Source organism: Oratosquilla oratoria, chromosome 7 (genome assembly GCF_046742065.1).
Source record: "Oratosquilla oratoria isolate Oo_2021 chromosome 7, ASM4674206v1, whole genome shotgun sequence".
In the NCBI taxonomy this organism is placed as follows: Eukaryota; Metazoa; Arthropoda; class Malacostraca; order Stomatopoda; family Squillidae; genus Oratosquilla; species Oratosquilla oratoria.
Window position 1 is genome coordinate 40,973,536 of NC_134783.1, and position 18,814 is coordinate 40,992,349.

At 37.4% G+C, this 18,814-nt stretch overlaps 1 protein-coding gene across 1 annotated transcript in view; it reads left to right on the forward strand.

The window, feature by feature from the left end:
• Nucleotides 1-13,511: 13,511 nt before the first annotated feature.
• The window catches only part of LOC143027101 (sorbitol dehydrogenase-like), a 13,034-nt gene continuing 7,731 nt past the window's right edge, over nt 13,512-18,814 (forward strand). The window contains exons 1-4 of the mRNA XM_076188068.1: nt 13,512-13,623; nt 15,604-15,637; nt 16,882-17,046; nt 18,586-18,742. Of these exons, the coding sequence (XP_076044183.1) occupies nt 13,570-13,623; nt 15,604-15,637; nt 16,882-17,046; nt 18,586-18,742 (410 nt within the window). The 5' untranslated portion in view covers nt 13,512-13,569. The remainder of the gene's footprint in view (nt 13,624-15,603; nt 15,638-16,881; nt 17,047-18,585; nt 18,743-18,814) is intronic.

Sequence of the window (18,814 nt, forward strand, 5' to 3'; positions counted from 1 at the left end):
CTCTCACTTCTTACCCTTGACCTGAGTCGAATGGTCGCTCGTCCGTGACTGTCTCTGACCGACGCCACGCTTACTCACGCTCGTTAGCGTCTCAGATTTAGTTGCCAATTTATCTAAATATTCCACAATCATTCCTTGCTCACAGAATTAAGCATATACAAAAATATGATGTAATAATTCAAATTTTAATAGTATACTAATCTATTTCTCATTCATTCAACTTTTACATACAAGAAAAAATGCTAATTAATTATCTAAACAGAAAATTGTAATTTGAATGTTTCTAGAAGCTTCACGCTCACACGCATGCACGCGCATACATACAGACACAATGACACATCAATTTTTGTTGTACAGTACATCTACGCATAATGCAAACAGAATTAGAATACAATAAACGCTCGGCCACATATCAGGAGCTGACCCCAGCGACGTACAATGCAATCATGAAAGATATATATTGAAATGAACATGCAGGCATATGGAACGTTATATATTTATACATGGAATAACATGTAAGATTGGAAAGGACGGTAGTGGAGAACATTTTGGCAGCTATAAGGTTTGAAAGTTCAAGAAGTATGATGGCTGCGAAGATTATATGGGTGTGTGACAGGGGACGTTGAATGGGGAGGGGAAGGAGGAAGGGGTTCTGTGGGAGTCGGAGGGTTATTGTCACAGTCTACACCTCGAGAGAAAAGCTTAAGGGTGTCCAGGTGCATGATGGATTCTGTGTCTGAATGTGTTTTATTTTGACTTTGTAGGTTCTGCTCCGAGGACACGGAAGGGACCAAGGAATTTTGGTGAAAGCTTGGAAGATGGAGAATGGTTCTGGGCATATACGATGTCACCTGTTGCAATGTTAGATTCTCTCGCATTTTTATTTTGAAAACGGGCCATCTCGTCTTTGGCGAGAGAAAGAGCCTGAGTAATTCTCTTGGAGCTGAAATTTGAAAGTGAAACCTTTACAAAATCATCAAGGTTGTAAATGGGACCTATTTCTGAAGCAAGAAGGTCATATGGGAGTCGCTTGTCGGAACCAAAGATGACAAGGTGAAGCGACTCTGATATGGACATATTGATGCCACTGTTAAGGCAAGACTGAATCATAGGGACATGGTGATCCCAGGAGAGATGGAGGTCAGAAGCGAGGTGTCGGAGAACATTGAGAATCTTTCTGTTTTGGTGTTCGACAAGGCCATTTGAACTGGGGTGGTATGCAACGATATTACATTTTGTTATTTGAAAGGATTTGCAAATATTTGAAAGAATCTCATTGTTGAATTCCGTGCCATTGTCAGAGAGAAGAACTTTGGAAGTAGTAAAGGGGCAAATAACTTTGTCAATGAATGTCTTTGCAATTGTTGTCGCAGTCTTGTCTGGAATAGGTTCAAGTATGCAGAATCTGGAAAAAAATGATCCATACACACAAACAGGTACTGATTTCTACTAGAAGTGAGTGGTAATTTGAGAAGGTCAATTGCAACCATATCAAAGGGTTTGCTAGGGATTGGGTATTTCAACATGGGAACTTTACTCTGAATATGACCTTTATGGCTAGCACAAGAATGAGAGGCGTCAATGTGGGCATGGTTTTCCTTTCTCATGTTAAGCCGAAAGTACTGAAGTCTGGCCTGTGTTAAGCATTTGTCTTTACCTGGATGTGCAGCAAGTGGAGAATCATGTTAAAGGAACAGAACTTCAGGTACTAAGTCAGATGGAACTACGAGTTGTTGTACAAGTCTGTTTGGTTCATTCTTGTTGGAAAGTGAGGTTTCGTGATAAAGAACGTCATCAACAAGTCTGAAGTGGTCCAAGGAGGTAGGGAAGTCTGAATGATCTGATGTATCTCCTGACTCGAGAGAAAATATCACACGTTTCCACACTGGGTCGGATCTTTGAGCTGCTTGTATACGCGCATGAGTAAGAGTGACTGGCTGAGGGAGGGAATTGATAGCAGCAACATTTCTAGAAAGTGCGTCTGCAACATGGTTTGCTGATCCACGCACATATGAGAAGGTGAGATTGAATTCTTGAATGGTCAAGAACCAGCGAGCAAGTTTCCCGGACAAGTTCTTCCCTTTGAAAAGTTGAAGAAGTGCCTGGCGGTCTGTATGGACTGTGACAGGATAGCCTAAAATAATTTCCTTAAAATGTCGAAGAGCATATACGACAGTAAGAGCTTTAATTTCTGTGACAGAATAGTTACGTTCAACTTTGTTAAGGAGTCTGCTGGCAAAGGCAATAGGGCGAAGGTGTGTGTCTTGTTCTTACATGAGGACAGCACCAAGACCTTGGAATGAGGCATCGGTGTAGAGAATAAAAGGTAAGTCATAGTTAGGGAAAGCTAAGACAGGAACAGTGGTAAGGACATTTTTTAAGTCTGCAAAAGCTTGTTCCTGGGCAGACGACCAGTGGAAATGTACATCTTTCTTTAGCAGTGAAGTAAGAGGGGCTGCAATTTTTGAATAATAATACACAGACCTTCCACCCCTACCTTCTTCTTCTCCGTCCCTGTCACCGCCTTTGAGCTCTACCAACATGGCTTCTTCCTCAACCCAACAACCCGTTCAATAACTCATGACTCTCTTCATAGATACTGGTTCTCCTGTAAATATTATATCTTCTTCCACCTTCAACAAACTCCGCCTTTCCTATAAGCATGCTACAATCTTGGAACCTTCCGATCTCCAACTTACTAACGTAGATGGTGTTCCATATCCAGTTTAAGGTAAGATCCATCTTCCTATCAGTCTCCATCCTCAAAGTCCAGTGATTCAAATCCCTCTTTATGTGGCTGAAGTACAGTTTCCCGTTGATGTGCTTCTGGGTCTATGCACTATACAGCAATATGGAATTAGCGTCTTCCCCCATTGTCATGGCATTGCTTATGGTCGTCATTTCATTCCTGCCCTACATTTGGCGACTACTTCTCAACCACCTTCTGCACTACCCACTTCTCCAAATTCCCCCTCCCACAGCATGCCAACTGTTTCAGTTCCCACTATTGCTGTTCCTCCTCCTGCCCCCTCTACCCAGATTCAGGCAACTCAAATGGAGAGTACTTCCTCCCTGCCTCCTCTAGCTCCCACTTCCCAGGACACTGTACAGCCATCGTCTGAACCTTCTCTTCAGAATTCACTTCCTCCCTCTAGTGAACCTACCTTGATCAAAGTTTCCACCCGTACAAAGCGATTGCGTTCTTCTCGCATGCCTAAATCAAGGAAAAGGAATACCAAATGTCCTCCCCTTCTACAGAATTCTCTCCAACAGAAATCCAGATTTCTTCCTTGGATGAATTGATAATTACCTCCTCCCCTGTTTCCGATGTGCTTTCCACAATGTGTCGTACTACTCATGCAGTGTTAACAAGAACCGTGACTCTTCCACCACATGAGTATTGCAAAGTGCAGCTTCGCATTTTCCGAGCTCCGGAATGCGATGTTCTCTGTATGCCAGAATCCACACGTGTCAAAGGCATATCACTGACTTCAGCCTTATGCACTACCTCCAAGAAAGGTCATACTTCTTTTCTAGTTGCCAATGACACTAATGCTCCCCTCCACCTCAACCTTGGTACAAACTTATGTGATTTTCTAGTGTATCCTTCAAGAGTAAAAGTCATTGATGACCAAAATTCTTCCTTGCCAGTTTATACCATTAACTGCGATGTGCCTCATACACAGGTTCCTATTGAAGCATCTCACTTCAAAACCCTTGACTTCCCCGATGCTCAACAGGATTTAATTTCCTTGTGGAATGCCTTTCGCCATGTCATTGCTTTGCCAGGTGAATCCCTAGGTTCGACGGACCTCATTCACCACCACATTCCCCTTTGTGATGGCTCTAAACCTTGCTACATTCCGGCTTATAGACTGCCGCATAGTAAACGTAAGATTGTGGACAAGCTCACTGCAGACATGCTTGCCTAGGATATCGTGGAATCGTCCATTTCTGAGTGGAACTTTCCCCCTATTTGTTGTCCCCAAACCAGATGGTACTTTCCGCCCTGTTGTTGATTTTAGAGAGCTTAACAAAATCACTGTTCCAGAAAGAACGCCCATTCCTGTTCTCCAAGAAATCTTACATTCTGTTGGTCAGAATAACACTGATTTTTCGACATTAAACCTAATGTCTATTTCCGAATTCCTCTTGCTCCGGAAAGCAGACCCCTAATAGCCTTCTCTACCCCTTCTGGTCTTTTTCAATTCAAATGCTTGGCTATGGGTCTCACCTCTGCTCCTTCTGTCTTTACATGACTTATGCACACCGTTCTTGATGGCTTACTTGGTGATAATATCTTTATGTATTTGGATGACATCATAATAGCTTCCAAATCAATCCCAGACCACATTCACACCATTCAACAAGTCTTTTCTCGTCTTGCTGATGCCAACCTAAAACCTCTAATCTGTCGAAATTCAGTGTTGTTAAACATAAAATAACCAAACCTGACACACATGTTTAACAACAATGAATTTCGACAGATTAGAGGTCTCGCAATGGGGCGTCCATTATCAGATGTTATGGCTTGTTTTTTCATGGAAGTATTAGAAATGGACAACTACATCAACATCATGGGGAGAGGTACCACTTGGCTAAGGTACGTGGATGACATAATCGTGGTGGTTCCTAAAGGAACCCATGTAGAGAATAAGCTAAGAAAACTCAACGCTGTGAATAGACACTTAATTCACAGTTGACCTAGAAAAAGAGTGTAAGTTACCATTTCTAGACACGCTGATACATAGAGGTTCTGAACAGGTAAGTTTCTCAGTGTATAGGAAGCCCAACAATATAGATTATTTTATCCATTATTGTTCAGCACACAGCAGACGTGTCAAAACTGGTGTTCTAATAGGTTTCTTCCTCAGAGCTTTTCGTATCTGCAGTAAAAGACTCCTAGATGATGAACTGGCATACATCAAGAATACCTTTAAGAAGCTGATGTTTGATCACCAAAACAATGAGGAAAGCCGAGAAGATCTACGATGGCTCAAACGTCCAGGCCCCGGGAAAAGATAAGTCACACTTTATAACTGTCCCTAATTCTACGAACACCGGAGCTATTGATAATTATTTGTTAAAAGGTGGAGTAAATATAGCTAAAGTGTCTTCCAATAAGAGAGGAAAAATATCTAAAAAAAAACATGCTAATGTTCATAATAACCTCAGTGTCGTTTGCCGCATTCCATGCAGCGGCTGCCCTTCATCATACTTTGGCGAATCAGGTCAAGGGATCAAGAAACGGTTGAGTGAACACAAAAACGACCTCAGGACACATAGAGCATTCTAACTCTTTGGTTCGTCATATAGACAAATGCGGAAACCTACCTGACTGGAGCCGCGTGGAAATTCTACACGAGGTACTTGAGAAGAAAATGAGAAAAATGTGGAAGCTGCACATATCGCCACCATGGAAAATGACAATGAGAGAGACGGATTTAAATGCCTTTCAAAAACAGCAAGTGTCTTAATAATTAAATCATTAGCCGAAGAGAAGACCTGACACATCCGCTCACAGCTGGCCGGGTTCCCCCTCGCTGCGAGTATAAGACTTGTGGTCTAATGGGACCTTTCGCAGTGAGCAAATTGATACCAGACACCGCCAGATTTTGTAATTCTTGCCGGAAAATAAATACCTATTTGGGCAATTTTTATAACCTTACAGAGGTGTATCGTTGTACATTATTGTGTCTGAAATTTAAGTCAATTAATTTCATGATTACAAACGGCATATAGCATTGTTTGAGCCTCTATTTATAATCACAGATGATATTCGTAAAACAGCCTATAATTGTATCAATCCAAGTAATTTGTCATTTCCTTCCGACTTCAATGGACGTATACTGATATCTGCTTTCATTTGAATGCACCAAGCTATAGGCAAATCCATGTAATGTATCGAAAATATAATTTTGCATCGAAGACTTAATTTTTTCGGTACGATAAACTTTGTCTTAAGTTATATATATATTTTTTTTTTAATCTGACGTGCAGATTGCCACGGCACACGTAAAATTAGACATATTTGTTTGAAAATAGCTCCCAGCTGATCTAAGAGGCATTCTTTACAAAAATGTTGTTAACTTCGTACGTCCGCCACCACTGTTGTTATTTTTTATCTCACTGATTATCTTCATATACAGGATGTGAAAGTGATATCCATTATTTTTCAAAACTCTCAGATAAAATGCACAAACCGAAATCAACATCCTCATATTTTTACTGCTCATAGTTACTTCAGGAAAAATAATTACCTATTTTTAGTTTTACCTTATAATTAAATTAAGAAAGCCTTATCACACACCAGTAAGTAAAAATTATAACATTATGAGTCATGTTTATAATTTTAAATACATTTATGCAGCAATTTATGTCGTATCTTTTTTTAAATGTCGGTAGCTAAGTCACCCCTTTGCCTCGTGAAATCCGAGACAATTGAAAATTCTAGCGCTAATAGGAATCTACGAGCCTGACTGCGAAAGGTCCCATTGTAATGCAATATGTCCTCTGAAGAAGACCAAGTTGGTCGAAACGTTGGGGCAATAAACTCTATTCCCAACACATCTTCGTTTGCCCTTCCCCACCCATTTCTCTCATATATATATATATATATATATATATATATATATATATATATATATATATATATATAAGATATATCTCTATTTACACACACACACACACACACACACACACACACACCCACACACACACACATATATATCTATATATATATATATATATATATATATATATATATATATATATATATATATATATATATATTAGTAAAGGAGGGGAGCAGGTTCTCAGTAATACACATGAAGTTAAAAACAACGTAATTTTTGTATTTTTGTCACCATTACTGTAACTATGTAATTTTTGTTATTTCAGTTTACTCTTGAAAATGTCTTCTTCAAGACGAAACGTTGAGCTCAAATAAGAAAAAAATGGAAGAATATAGAGACTTAGTTTCAATTCACCCGGTTAATGGCAAATCTCTAATCAGGAAAATCGAGAATACAAAGAAAAAACTGAATAACTACAACAATGCTGTCGTTTTTAACTCCACGTATATATATATATATATATATATATATATATATATATATATATACATATATACATATGTATACATATATATATATATATATGTATATATATACATATATACATATATATATACATACATATATATATATATATATATATATATATATATATATATATATATATAGCTTATATAATTCATATATATACTTACCAATATAGTTGGGTTTCGGTACTACTCAAAACAGGAACGAGTGAAAATTGTGAGTTATAATACAAAGTGAATATAATATATATTTGATCTGAGCGTCACGTTATAACGTATATCTAATCCATCCAACAACAACAACACACATACACACACACACACACACACACACATACACACACACACACACACACACACACACACACACACACACACACACACACACACACACACATACACACACACATACATACACACACACACACACACAAGCTTGCCAAAATATAATGACACTAAGTGAATTAATTCTCCTTTGATGATAGGTTTGCTATATATAACGAGATGGATTAATAATGAAATAATGTTGAAAGTCGACTCTGTAGCCCTTGTCGACTGATCTAATCCGTTTTGGTGGCTCCTCCTGCAGTTTGTTTTGTTTTGATTCAACCAGCGATTTGAATGGCTGATCTGTTTGCCGTTTAACCGGTATCAAGGCCCAAAAATACAGATAGAAGTTATCAACTTCTTAAACAGCAACTCAACGATCCACACCAACACCACCTTGGAGAAAACATCACTACTTTCATCACCCTCCAGCCATTCACCTTAATCTCTGAAGTCAACCTAAAACTTAACATATCGGTCCTCCAACCCAGACCTAACTGACCCTCCAGAAAATTCATCTTTTGTAGGAATACACGTGAAAAAAATTAAAACGGCATTTCTTACTTGTTCATATATATGACATTCTCCTAATTCAGCAGATGAGAAAAAAATCTACCTTCAAAATGGTACTTCAGAAAGACTGCCCCTCACTAGAAGAATGATAAGATACGCTAAGATGGTTGGGCAACGTCTCCGAACCGTGAAAGCTCTCAAGGTTATTAACGCATAAGGCGTCTGTATATGTTTTTCATCCGTGTATATATTGGCTTTCTTTTTCCTTCCATCCAATCTACCGCCACCCACGAAGCGAAGTTGCAGGATACGAGAGCTGAAAATCCCCGGCCTTTCCTGCCACCAACCGCATCCATACGACTTCTTCGCGCCTACATGCAAAGTTGCACTTCGTTATTTTTCTAATATTGTTGCCTCACTTCCTCCACGCATTGCGCCCTTATCCTGAGCCTAGCCGTTGTTTACTTTTAGACAATCTCCTCCTGATTATTTGGTATAGGGCAGGAAAATCTGGAAAGAATCCCTTACCTTCGACATGATTTTGTTTGGATGTAGAAGCATGCCCCGTTATTTTTGCCTCACAACATTCGTTTTTGTCTTATTTGGATGAATAATACTTGTACTAGACAAAACAATGGTATAAATATAGATAATTTTCTTTTTGGTAAGAAGGGGGTCTTCCTCGAGTGAATAGAGTTGCCTGGCGGCAGTCAAAATAGAATTACAACTAGAGATTAGTGGAATGTTGATTCAATGTTCGTCATTTGAATACGCCCTTCGCCGGGTCTAATGTTTAACTCGACAACAGAGCATCATCTGTATACAAGTGATTATCTAATTTATTTTTACGCATTCAAGCTGAACTTATGTTTATAAATTACAATGACGTCATGTCAGAGACTACAATGGCATAGCCACTGTGAGAGAATAGCAGCAGACATAACACGCACGAATGGATTCCTTCCCCGATTTAAGATCAACTGTATGAATTTGATCTAACCTGACCTAATCTTCTTTGACACAATGTAAAAAACTATCATGGCACGTGGAATGTATGGAAAAACAACCACACCAAGACTATCTATATATCAAGGTTCTCTTGCCTGATATAAGGGAAGAAGGCTGCCAAAGCATGCACCCATTTGTTTCTCATTCATCGTGGAAGAAGAGTCATTCCTATCTCCTTCCCGCTGTTCGGGTCAGAAGCAACGCAGTATGACAACACATCTATAGCAGGGTCAGTATTTCGTTGACACGGCGACCCTCCCTCCTCGCACCATAATGCACGACCATTTTCTATTTACACCTATCCCATATGTTCATACAAGTAGACAGAACAGTAGGAAAATTATGAAAAAGTGGAGCATCCGCACGATAGAAATAACCACACATAACATGTAATGAATAAATAAATAAATAATTACGGGGTCAATTAGAGGTCACGCGACGAGTTGATTAGAAGATAAAATTTGATATGGACAGCTTGTATTGCATTTGTTGACATAGCAACCACTGCAGACGACGCCACATAAAATGAAGTTTAATTGTGTAAATCAGCACGTTGTACAGCGAATGCACATCTCAGGCATTGCATTGCATTGCACTGCACTGCATTGCATTGCATTGCAATAATTGCATATTTCCAAGTTGGATAAATCTAGTAATTTCGTTATTTTATACGATATTTCATTGCAATGAAAATGACGATGAAAAGTAATAAATCGACTTGTATATATATTCCGCCTCGAGTGTAATGTCGATATTTCTTGTCGACATTATAAACATTCGTAATCTCTAAAACATTCTCTCACTGGCTGGAAAAGATAAATATGTCCTGTGCAGATGATATGACCTCTGAGTACTGCATGTAATATCGACATTGTAAACTTTAGTAACCTCTAAAGCATTATCCCACTGGCTGGAAAAGATAAATATGTCCTTCGGAGATGATAATTATGACCACTAAGTCCTTGAGTGACAAGTATCATCTTTCCACCCAAATTCCTTAGTTGCTGTGTTCTGCACTCATTCATTTGTTTATCTATTTATTTATCTATTTATTAATTTATATGTTTATTTATCTATTTATCTGTACTTATTTATATATTCTTATCTATTCGTTTATATATATACATTCATTTAGTTATTTATTTAGTTATTAATCTATTTATTCCTATATAGAAGGATATGCGCATTTGAGGAAAACATCCAAGGACCATAGTCTTATGACATGTTTGTTAGACGCTTTCATTTTCTGTTAGTACCTTTTCAACTATAAAGTGAAAAATAGGGTAATTTTCAGCGCGATGAGAGGGGAAGTGCTAAACATGTAATTTGTTATATGGGTTAGGGGAGTAAGTATATTCAGTATCGAATTCATATCACTGATCTCAAAGAAAGACTGGATTGAGCATCTATTGTTTAAAAAATAAAGCTACTGAAAATTCGCGACGGCCATCTTGTTGGGAACAATTTTGAGACCTTAAGACATTGTTTACACTGAGGCTTTTTGGTTAAAAAAAAAAAAGGCTTAAATAACTGTTTTTGGATTAAGGATTGAAAAAGGTGGATGAACTGTTTATGGGTAGCTTCATGAACCGTTACGAGACATTATAAATATCTATGTCATAGAATAATGGTCCTCGATATGAAAACACCAATGCACAAACTGTCCTAATAAAACATACAAATAGCAGTCTGATTTTAAGGTATAGAAATTGAAACAGAACTTTTTATTAGAATATTGTTTGGTTTTTGCGGGTATTGTGGTACATTATAGATATGCAGTGTGTACATATATATATATATATATATATATATATATATATATATATATATATATATATGTATCTATACACATATATTACGTTATATATTACATTGTATATCAAAATGACTGCAACTGCAAACTGCTATGACAGACCTGATAAACGCTTACTAGACTATATTAAGAATATGTGTATAATAACATCATATATATTAGGTTTATGTGCAGAAATGCATACATAGAAAGATAAATAATTACATGGAAATTTGTATTGCCCTGAATATAGTAACCTTCTTTAGGTGTTTAGGAAACTTTGAATTTTATTGTAACTGCAGTGTCTTTCAAATTGGGACCTTTCGCAGTGAGCAAATTGATACCAGACACCGCCAGATCTTGTAATTCTTCCCGGAAAATAAATACTTTTTTGGACAAGTTTTATAACCTTACAGAGGTGTATCGTTGTACATTATTGTGTCTTAAATTTAAGTCAATTAATTTCATAATTGCAAACGGCATATAGCATTGTTTGAGCCTCTATTTATAATCACAGATGATATTCGTAAAACAGCCTATAATTGTATCAAGCCAAGCAATCTGTCATTTCTACCGACTTCAATGAACGTATACTGATATATACTTTCTTTTGAATGCACCAAGCAATAGGCAAATCCATGTAATGTATCGAAAATATAATTTTGCATCGAAGACTTAATTTTTTCGGTACGATAAACTTTGTCTTTCTCTTATTATTATTATTTTTTTTAATCTGACGTGCAGTTTGCCACGGCACACGTAAAATTAGTCATATTTGTTTGAAAATAGCTCCCAGCATATCTAAGAGGCTATTCTTTACAAAAATGTCGTTAACTTCGTACGTCCGCCACCACTGTTGTTATCTTTTATCTCACTGATTATCTTCATATACAAGACGTGACAGGGATATCCATTATTTTTCAACACTCTCAGATAAAATGCACAAACCGAAATCAACATCCTCTTATTTTTACTGCTCATAGTTACTTCAGTAAAAATAATTACCTATTTTTAGTTTTACCTTATAATTAAATTAAGAAAGCCTTATCACACACCAGTACGTAAAAATTATAACATTAAGAGTCTTGTTTTTAATTTTAAATACATTTATGCAGCAATTTATGTCGTATTTTTTTTTAAATGTCGGTTTCCAAATTAGCTACGTCACCCCTTTGCCTCGTGAAATCCGAGACAATTGAACATTCTAGCGCTAATAGGAATCTACGAGCCTGACTGCGAAAGGTCCCATTCAATCCTTTGTCCGGTGCATTTAATGTGCGCTTCCTTGAAATTATCGGAGGAGGTTCTAAAGTGTACATTTGGACTCCATTCACGTTTGTGCAAACTCACTAACCACTGACGTTTTCTTTCTGGATTACATGGAAACCTGAAATTGAAATCTAATTAATTTATTCTGAATAGTTTAGGAATTAGAGCAAAGAAGTTGTTTCCGAGGGAGGACAAATATCGTGGCATTAAAACTTCGGCCAATTTCGGTAGATATAAAAAACGTAGCTTAACATTCAGCATCTTTTTCTAGCTCTAAAATTACATGCATTCACGTTTGTGCAAACTCACTAACCACTGACGTTTTCTTTCTGGATTACATGGAAACCTGAAATGGAAATCTAATTAATTTATTCTGAATAGTTTAGGAATTAGAGCAAAGAAGTTGTTTCCGAGGGAGGACAAATATCGTGGCATTAAAACTTCGGCCAATTTCGGTAGATATAAAAAACGTAGCTTAACATTCAGCATCTTTTTCTAGCTCTAAAATTACATGAATAGTGTTGTCAGGTCTAAGTAATGTTCTTCTTTACATTAGTTTGACAAATTACGCACAGATATATGCTGCTATAGTCTACTTACGAGTGAAAATTGCATGGAAATTCTTTTAACTTTGATTCTTCATCCTCGCTGCCTACACCGTCACATCGGTTCGTCTCCTGCTCTAATTCGCATTACTTACCCTTATTGCATCCAAAAGCACAACACTAAATCCCGTTCTTATCCATAACCTACAGAACTACACACAACCGCGAAAATGGTTCCAATAACATGGCGCCGATGAAAATACGCGGGCTTCACTTTTTGCGGACGGAGAACAATAGAATGCTCGATCCAATTTTTCTTTGAGATCTATTATTTACACTAGTCTTGACGGTAACGTAATGTATGGGTTGGAATGGGTAAATTTCACTTCTACACGACTGTAGACAATTGTTTTGCCTTGTTTGAATACAGTAACAAAAGAATCAGTGTTACCACTGTGATCTATGCCAGTTCCACAAATGAGTGAGATTTTTTCCACAAAATTCCCACAAGGAAATCTGGATTTCCACATTTTTCCCACAAAAAGAAGGAATCATTACATACACAAATAAGTTCATTGCAACATATAATTTGTTCACAAAACATCCCATGTAAGCAAATTTCTTCCACAAATTTGTGAAAAATTCTTACCAAATGGCATCGGTTACAAGAACTTCAGTATCACAACGACACTACCAATTCCACTTTGCTTGATAACAACTATAAATGATAACACGCCTCGAATTTGGCTTAAAGAAAACTGCATTACAGATGAACGTAATATTTATCGACGAAAGAATAGTGTTGTAAACACGTTCGCAATGTATTTTCCTGGCTTTCATAAATATGTATAAAAATTCTATTCCGTTCGTGGAAAGAAACGATCGGAGGGTGGGTTGGGGAGGGAGAAGATTGGAACGCTCTGACGAATATATTCAGTGTCGGCACTGGGCAGGCGTCAGTTGCACAAGCAAAACATTCGCGCGGGAACAAGAAGGAAGGAACTCGAAGAGCCATGGCCACTGATAACCTTGGACTTGTCTACTACGGCAAGGACGACATAAGACTCGTGAGTTTTTGAGTGTTTAACAGAAACGGCTGCAGGATAGGTGTTCAGATATTCTATTATGGTTTTGATTTACAACGTACTACAAATGTTATACAGTATGGTGATATCACACGTGGATAGTGTGTTGGATTTAGATGAGCAGTGGGGACTTTCAAATTATTTTATTGATTTCCACGTCAGTCCCCTTGAAAGCATACATGAATATTGCAAGAAATATACACGAAATAGTGCATATTTTGTTCTATAACTGTTCATGGATTTTAGGCCCCAATGCAAGAATGTCGATCTATATTTTATTTACATACAACACACGCACACGTATTTACTTTTCTCGCACTTTAACATGTATTAAGTACATTAACATAATATATATAGATTACAAGATGCTACCATGAACCCGACTCGCTGTCTCACAAAACCTTCACTCCTGACCTCTCGCACAAACGACAACGTTGAGCGGGTTAGGGCGTCGTTACTTGCTGCGAAGGTTGATGGGATGGAGGTTCGAATCCTGCCACCGGCGAAGTTGAACCAAAGGCATGTTTTATTAAACTGCACGCTACAAAGCTCTCTGTGAGGGGCACGGTTCTAGGTTTCCGATAGGGGGAGTTTGTGATGTTAAACCATATTATTATTATTATTATTATTATTATTATTATTATTATTATTATTATTATTATTATTATTATTATTATTATTATTATTATTATTATTATTATTATTATTATCATTGTTAATAAACCAGTCGTTTAATATTCATAGACTTTAAATAAGCGTATGATTGGCTCCACAGGAATAGCTTATGGGCAATACTATCAGGCTATGGAATTCGTACTAAGCTTGTGAAAATTAGTCAAGCACTGTACAGTGACACGATATCCAGGGTTAGGGTGAAGGGAACATACAATACCCCATTCTCCTTTATTATCTGACGTTCGCCAGGGTTGCCTTTTGTCACTGTTCTTGTTTAAGCTGGGTGATACGTCAACGTCAAGCCTATGCTGATGACGTAGTGCTCTTAGCAGACAATATGCCCCAACTTCAGTAAACCTTTGAAGCGTTCGTGAGAGCAGCATAGAATATAGGCCTCGGAATAAATGTAAAAAAGACAAATATAATGCATGCACAGAGGCCTTCAATACCAAGAAGGTAATGAGATAATAGTTGGATGCACGAGAGAGTAGACATTTTTGTGTTCCTTGGATTGTTATTAACGCCAATGAAGGATATCAAGAGTGAAAAAAGACCGGTTGCAAATAGAACTTGTTATGCTCCTAACACGCTTGTTAAGAGTAGGCTTCCGTCAAGGAGATCTAAACTACGACTACTCTCAACTATAGTCCTTCCAGTCCTCACATATGGAGCGGAGACGTGGGGTGTCGTAGAAACTATAGAGCGGAGGATGATAAGTTTTGAAAATGTCCTCGTGTAGATCATATGCGGCCCTATATATGACTGAAATGTTGGCACCTGAAGGAGACACGCCCGGGGTCTAACATACCAGCCCGTATTCACTGACTCAATCAGATTCGCAAGATGCATGTGGCTTGGCCATAACCTCAGAGCAGGGCAGGCAGACATGTCAATAGTCTTTAAAGAAGTAATGGTAGAGGCCAAAGGCCTCAACCGAACTAGAGCGTCTGGAGAGTGAGATTATTACCATTGTTGTTGTTATTGTTTTATTGTGTTACTATAATTCACATCAATTATTTTGTGCTATGGATGTTGGTTTTCTGCAAATATTACCACTAGTCGCTAGTGTTTTAAACCACTTCTTGAAAGGAATTGCTTAAATTACAAATTAATTCGGTCTCACGACCGTAAAGGTATATCCAGAAGAATATTTTTCATATAACCATATGAATACACATTTCCATTGACAGCTCGTATACATTTGACTCTAGGCGTGGGGAATGATATTTTGATGAACATAACATGTTTTCACTCGTGAAAAATAATAATGTTTGCTTTTCCTTCCAGGAATCGCGCCCCGTTCCGAAACCTGGGGATGAAGGTAAGTCCAAACATGTTTTAGTTTGGAAATGTTAATGGAGTCGTGTTAATCGAATGCTTATTGATTTGATTGTTGACTTAGTCACTAAGTAATTGGTTTCTTTGTTTTTATTTTTTTACTTGTCTCAACCATATTGGAAACAGCTATTTTGAGGACTATTTTGAAAGGTGTTTGAAATATTGATGCAGAATCAAAATGACTACCGAACGAAAAATCCCCATAATTGATGTATGGCCTGTGTTGCTTCACCATTACTGTGTCAACTAAGACTGATTTCTTTGATTTCTTTATTTCATCGTCGTACTAATTAAGGCTCCGACCTCACTTGTGGTGTTTATTTCGAAAAGGATTATCGACAACTGCCAATTTCATACTAACGGTCAGACGACATGACGTACGCTAATTCAAACTTCATCGTAACGGTCAGATGCTGTATTTCAAGTGTTTTCAGTAACTGGTCAGTTTAGATTAATAACTGATATATCAAAAAATCTACGGGATCTACTATCGATATTATCGGTGGTGTCTTGTAGAATATCGCAAATATAATAATTTTGTCTCAAAATAAATGGAAAACAATCCACCACATCGGCAAGAAAAGCATTTGTATTCTAACGGTATATATATATATATATATATATATATATATATATATATATATATATATATATATATATATATATATATATATATATATATATATATATATATATATATTCAAGGTCTGTCTCCTTGTATTTTCCCACAAGTTTCGCCATTGTAAATATAATTAATTACATCACTCCTTACACGCTTTGTCAGCCAAGCGTGTGTGCGTGCGTGTGTGCCTGTATACCCCGATTGCGTATTCCATCTAGCAAAAATAGAGTACTGCGGGAGCCCAGTCTCTGATTTGATAGCTCAAAATTTACGTTAGATTTGTTTGTTATCTGACTGGTGCGTACGTGTGATAGATATATATAGATAATCACGGGTTTTGTTCGTCATACGCTACACCAAAACTCTTTCAATTAATTCTCTCCCGAACGTCCATTTTATTTCAATTTTCGCTTATTTATTTTTAATAATTTTATTATATGTTTTATTTATTTTTGTCGTAGGTAGTTTGTCTTTATTTTCTTAATCGTATTTGCTTTATTTATTATACTTATTTTTCATTTATATTTGTTTTTTATTTATTTTTCATTATTGATTAATTAATCTATTGATTATTATTATTATTTTTCTCTTCTTTTTTTTTGCAGATGTGTTGATCCGTGTATCACATGTGGGGATATGTGGCTCTGACATCTCCTACGTCAAGAGGGGGGTCCTGGGGGACCTGAGGCCGGACAAGCCCATCATCCTGGGCCACGAGTCCTCTGGCACAGTCGTCCAGTGTGGCAAAAATGTGAAGCACCTGAAAGAGGGTGAGAAGGAGGAGACATTTTTACTTTTATTTTATTATTAGTTTATATATATATATATATATATATATATATATATATATATATATATTTATATATATATGTATATATATTATATATATATATATATATATATATATATATGTGTGTGTGTGTGTGTGTGTGTGTGTGTGTGTGTGTGTGTGTGTGTGTGTGTGTGTGTGTGTGTGTGTGTGTGTGTGTACAACTCTGAATGGGTCCTAGTGATTAGAGATACATTTTAACAACCACAATGCACTTTAATTCTAAGCCATCAAGGCCGACATGCAGAAATTTAAATGTGGTACTGCCAAGGACTCGAACCCCAGCATCCTCATGACAAGTGCGGTAGTGACTTATCAACTAGGCTATCAACAGAAATATAAATTGAGCGCAATTTTTCTTAAATATTTGTATGCTCGAGTTACATACACATACATGAAATTTTTGCGTTCAACCCATCTCCACTATGATAGTACAATTGGAAGTATACAAACGCGGGAAAGTATTTCTATACTGTTATTAGCGGCGGCATCCTGGTCTCAGGCGAGGGGAGGGCCTGCCCCCAAGAAGCTGAGGGTTGCTGCTTCGGAAAGGGGAGACGGTGGTGTGCCGCGTCACACCTGACAAAACGCCTTGCGTTGTGGTCTCTCCTAGTTTGTGCCCATGTGACTCTGTAGACAAGAAGTCACTCCATCTGGTTTTGTTGCTGTATCTATCTCTTGAAAGTCAACTTGTACCTCAGTTCCAACAAGGGTTAAGCTTGATAATATTCAGAAAAGAATATTTTGGCTGGATATTTTTGAATTTCCCTTGCGAAGCCAAAAATCTTTGACTAAGTCAAGGTTATGCACTGGATGAAAACTAACTTATGATTGATGAACATAAGAATTAATTTGTAACATATTTGAACGAGAGATGATATTCTTTCTAAATTTTCTTGAGTAAAATCAAACATTATATAAAAGTGGCATATATCAATGAGGCCAAAACATCTGGGATAGAAAATTAAAGTTTGACTAGAGCGTTTGAGATTCGTCTGTCATTTTCATCCTACTCTTGGCAGTGATACCATTGTTTGAATTTTGTCTATATTTTCATCCTACTTCAGCATTTGAATTTTATATATTTAGATTCTCCAACATATGATATTTTGATTCTAACATTTTATTTGTATTTGTAAAATACCATACTGCACTTGACAGGCTAGAGCGTTTGAAATTCACTCGTCATTTTCATCCTACTCTAGCATTTGAATTGGATATACCTATGTCAGCCTACAAATGATATTTCGGTTCTAGCGCTTGACCAGTGTGAAGTGTTATACTGCACTTGACAATTTGACTAGAGCGTTTGAAAATCTTGTCCTTTTCATCCTACTCTTGGCAGTTAAAATAGTACCTGATATAAAATAATGTATATATGATGAGGCTGAAACGTTCCAGATCGACAAGTTCCTGGTGCCGAGACGTCCAACCACGTTAACCAACAAATACTAATTTGAGCTTTGTCCATTTTCTTCAGGTGATCGCGTGGCCATCGAACCAGGATTTCGTTGCTACGAGTGCAAGTTTTGTTATGACGGACGCTACCATCTGTGCACGAAGGGATCCTTCCATCAGTCGGGCGAGGACGGGAGTATGTCGCGTCTGCACGTGCAGCGGGCTTCCTTCTGCTACAAGTAAACACATCATAGTTCGATGACGACGCTTGCGGGGCGGGATCCATGGGATTTATTTAATTGGTCAATTTA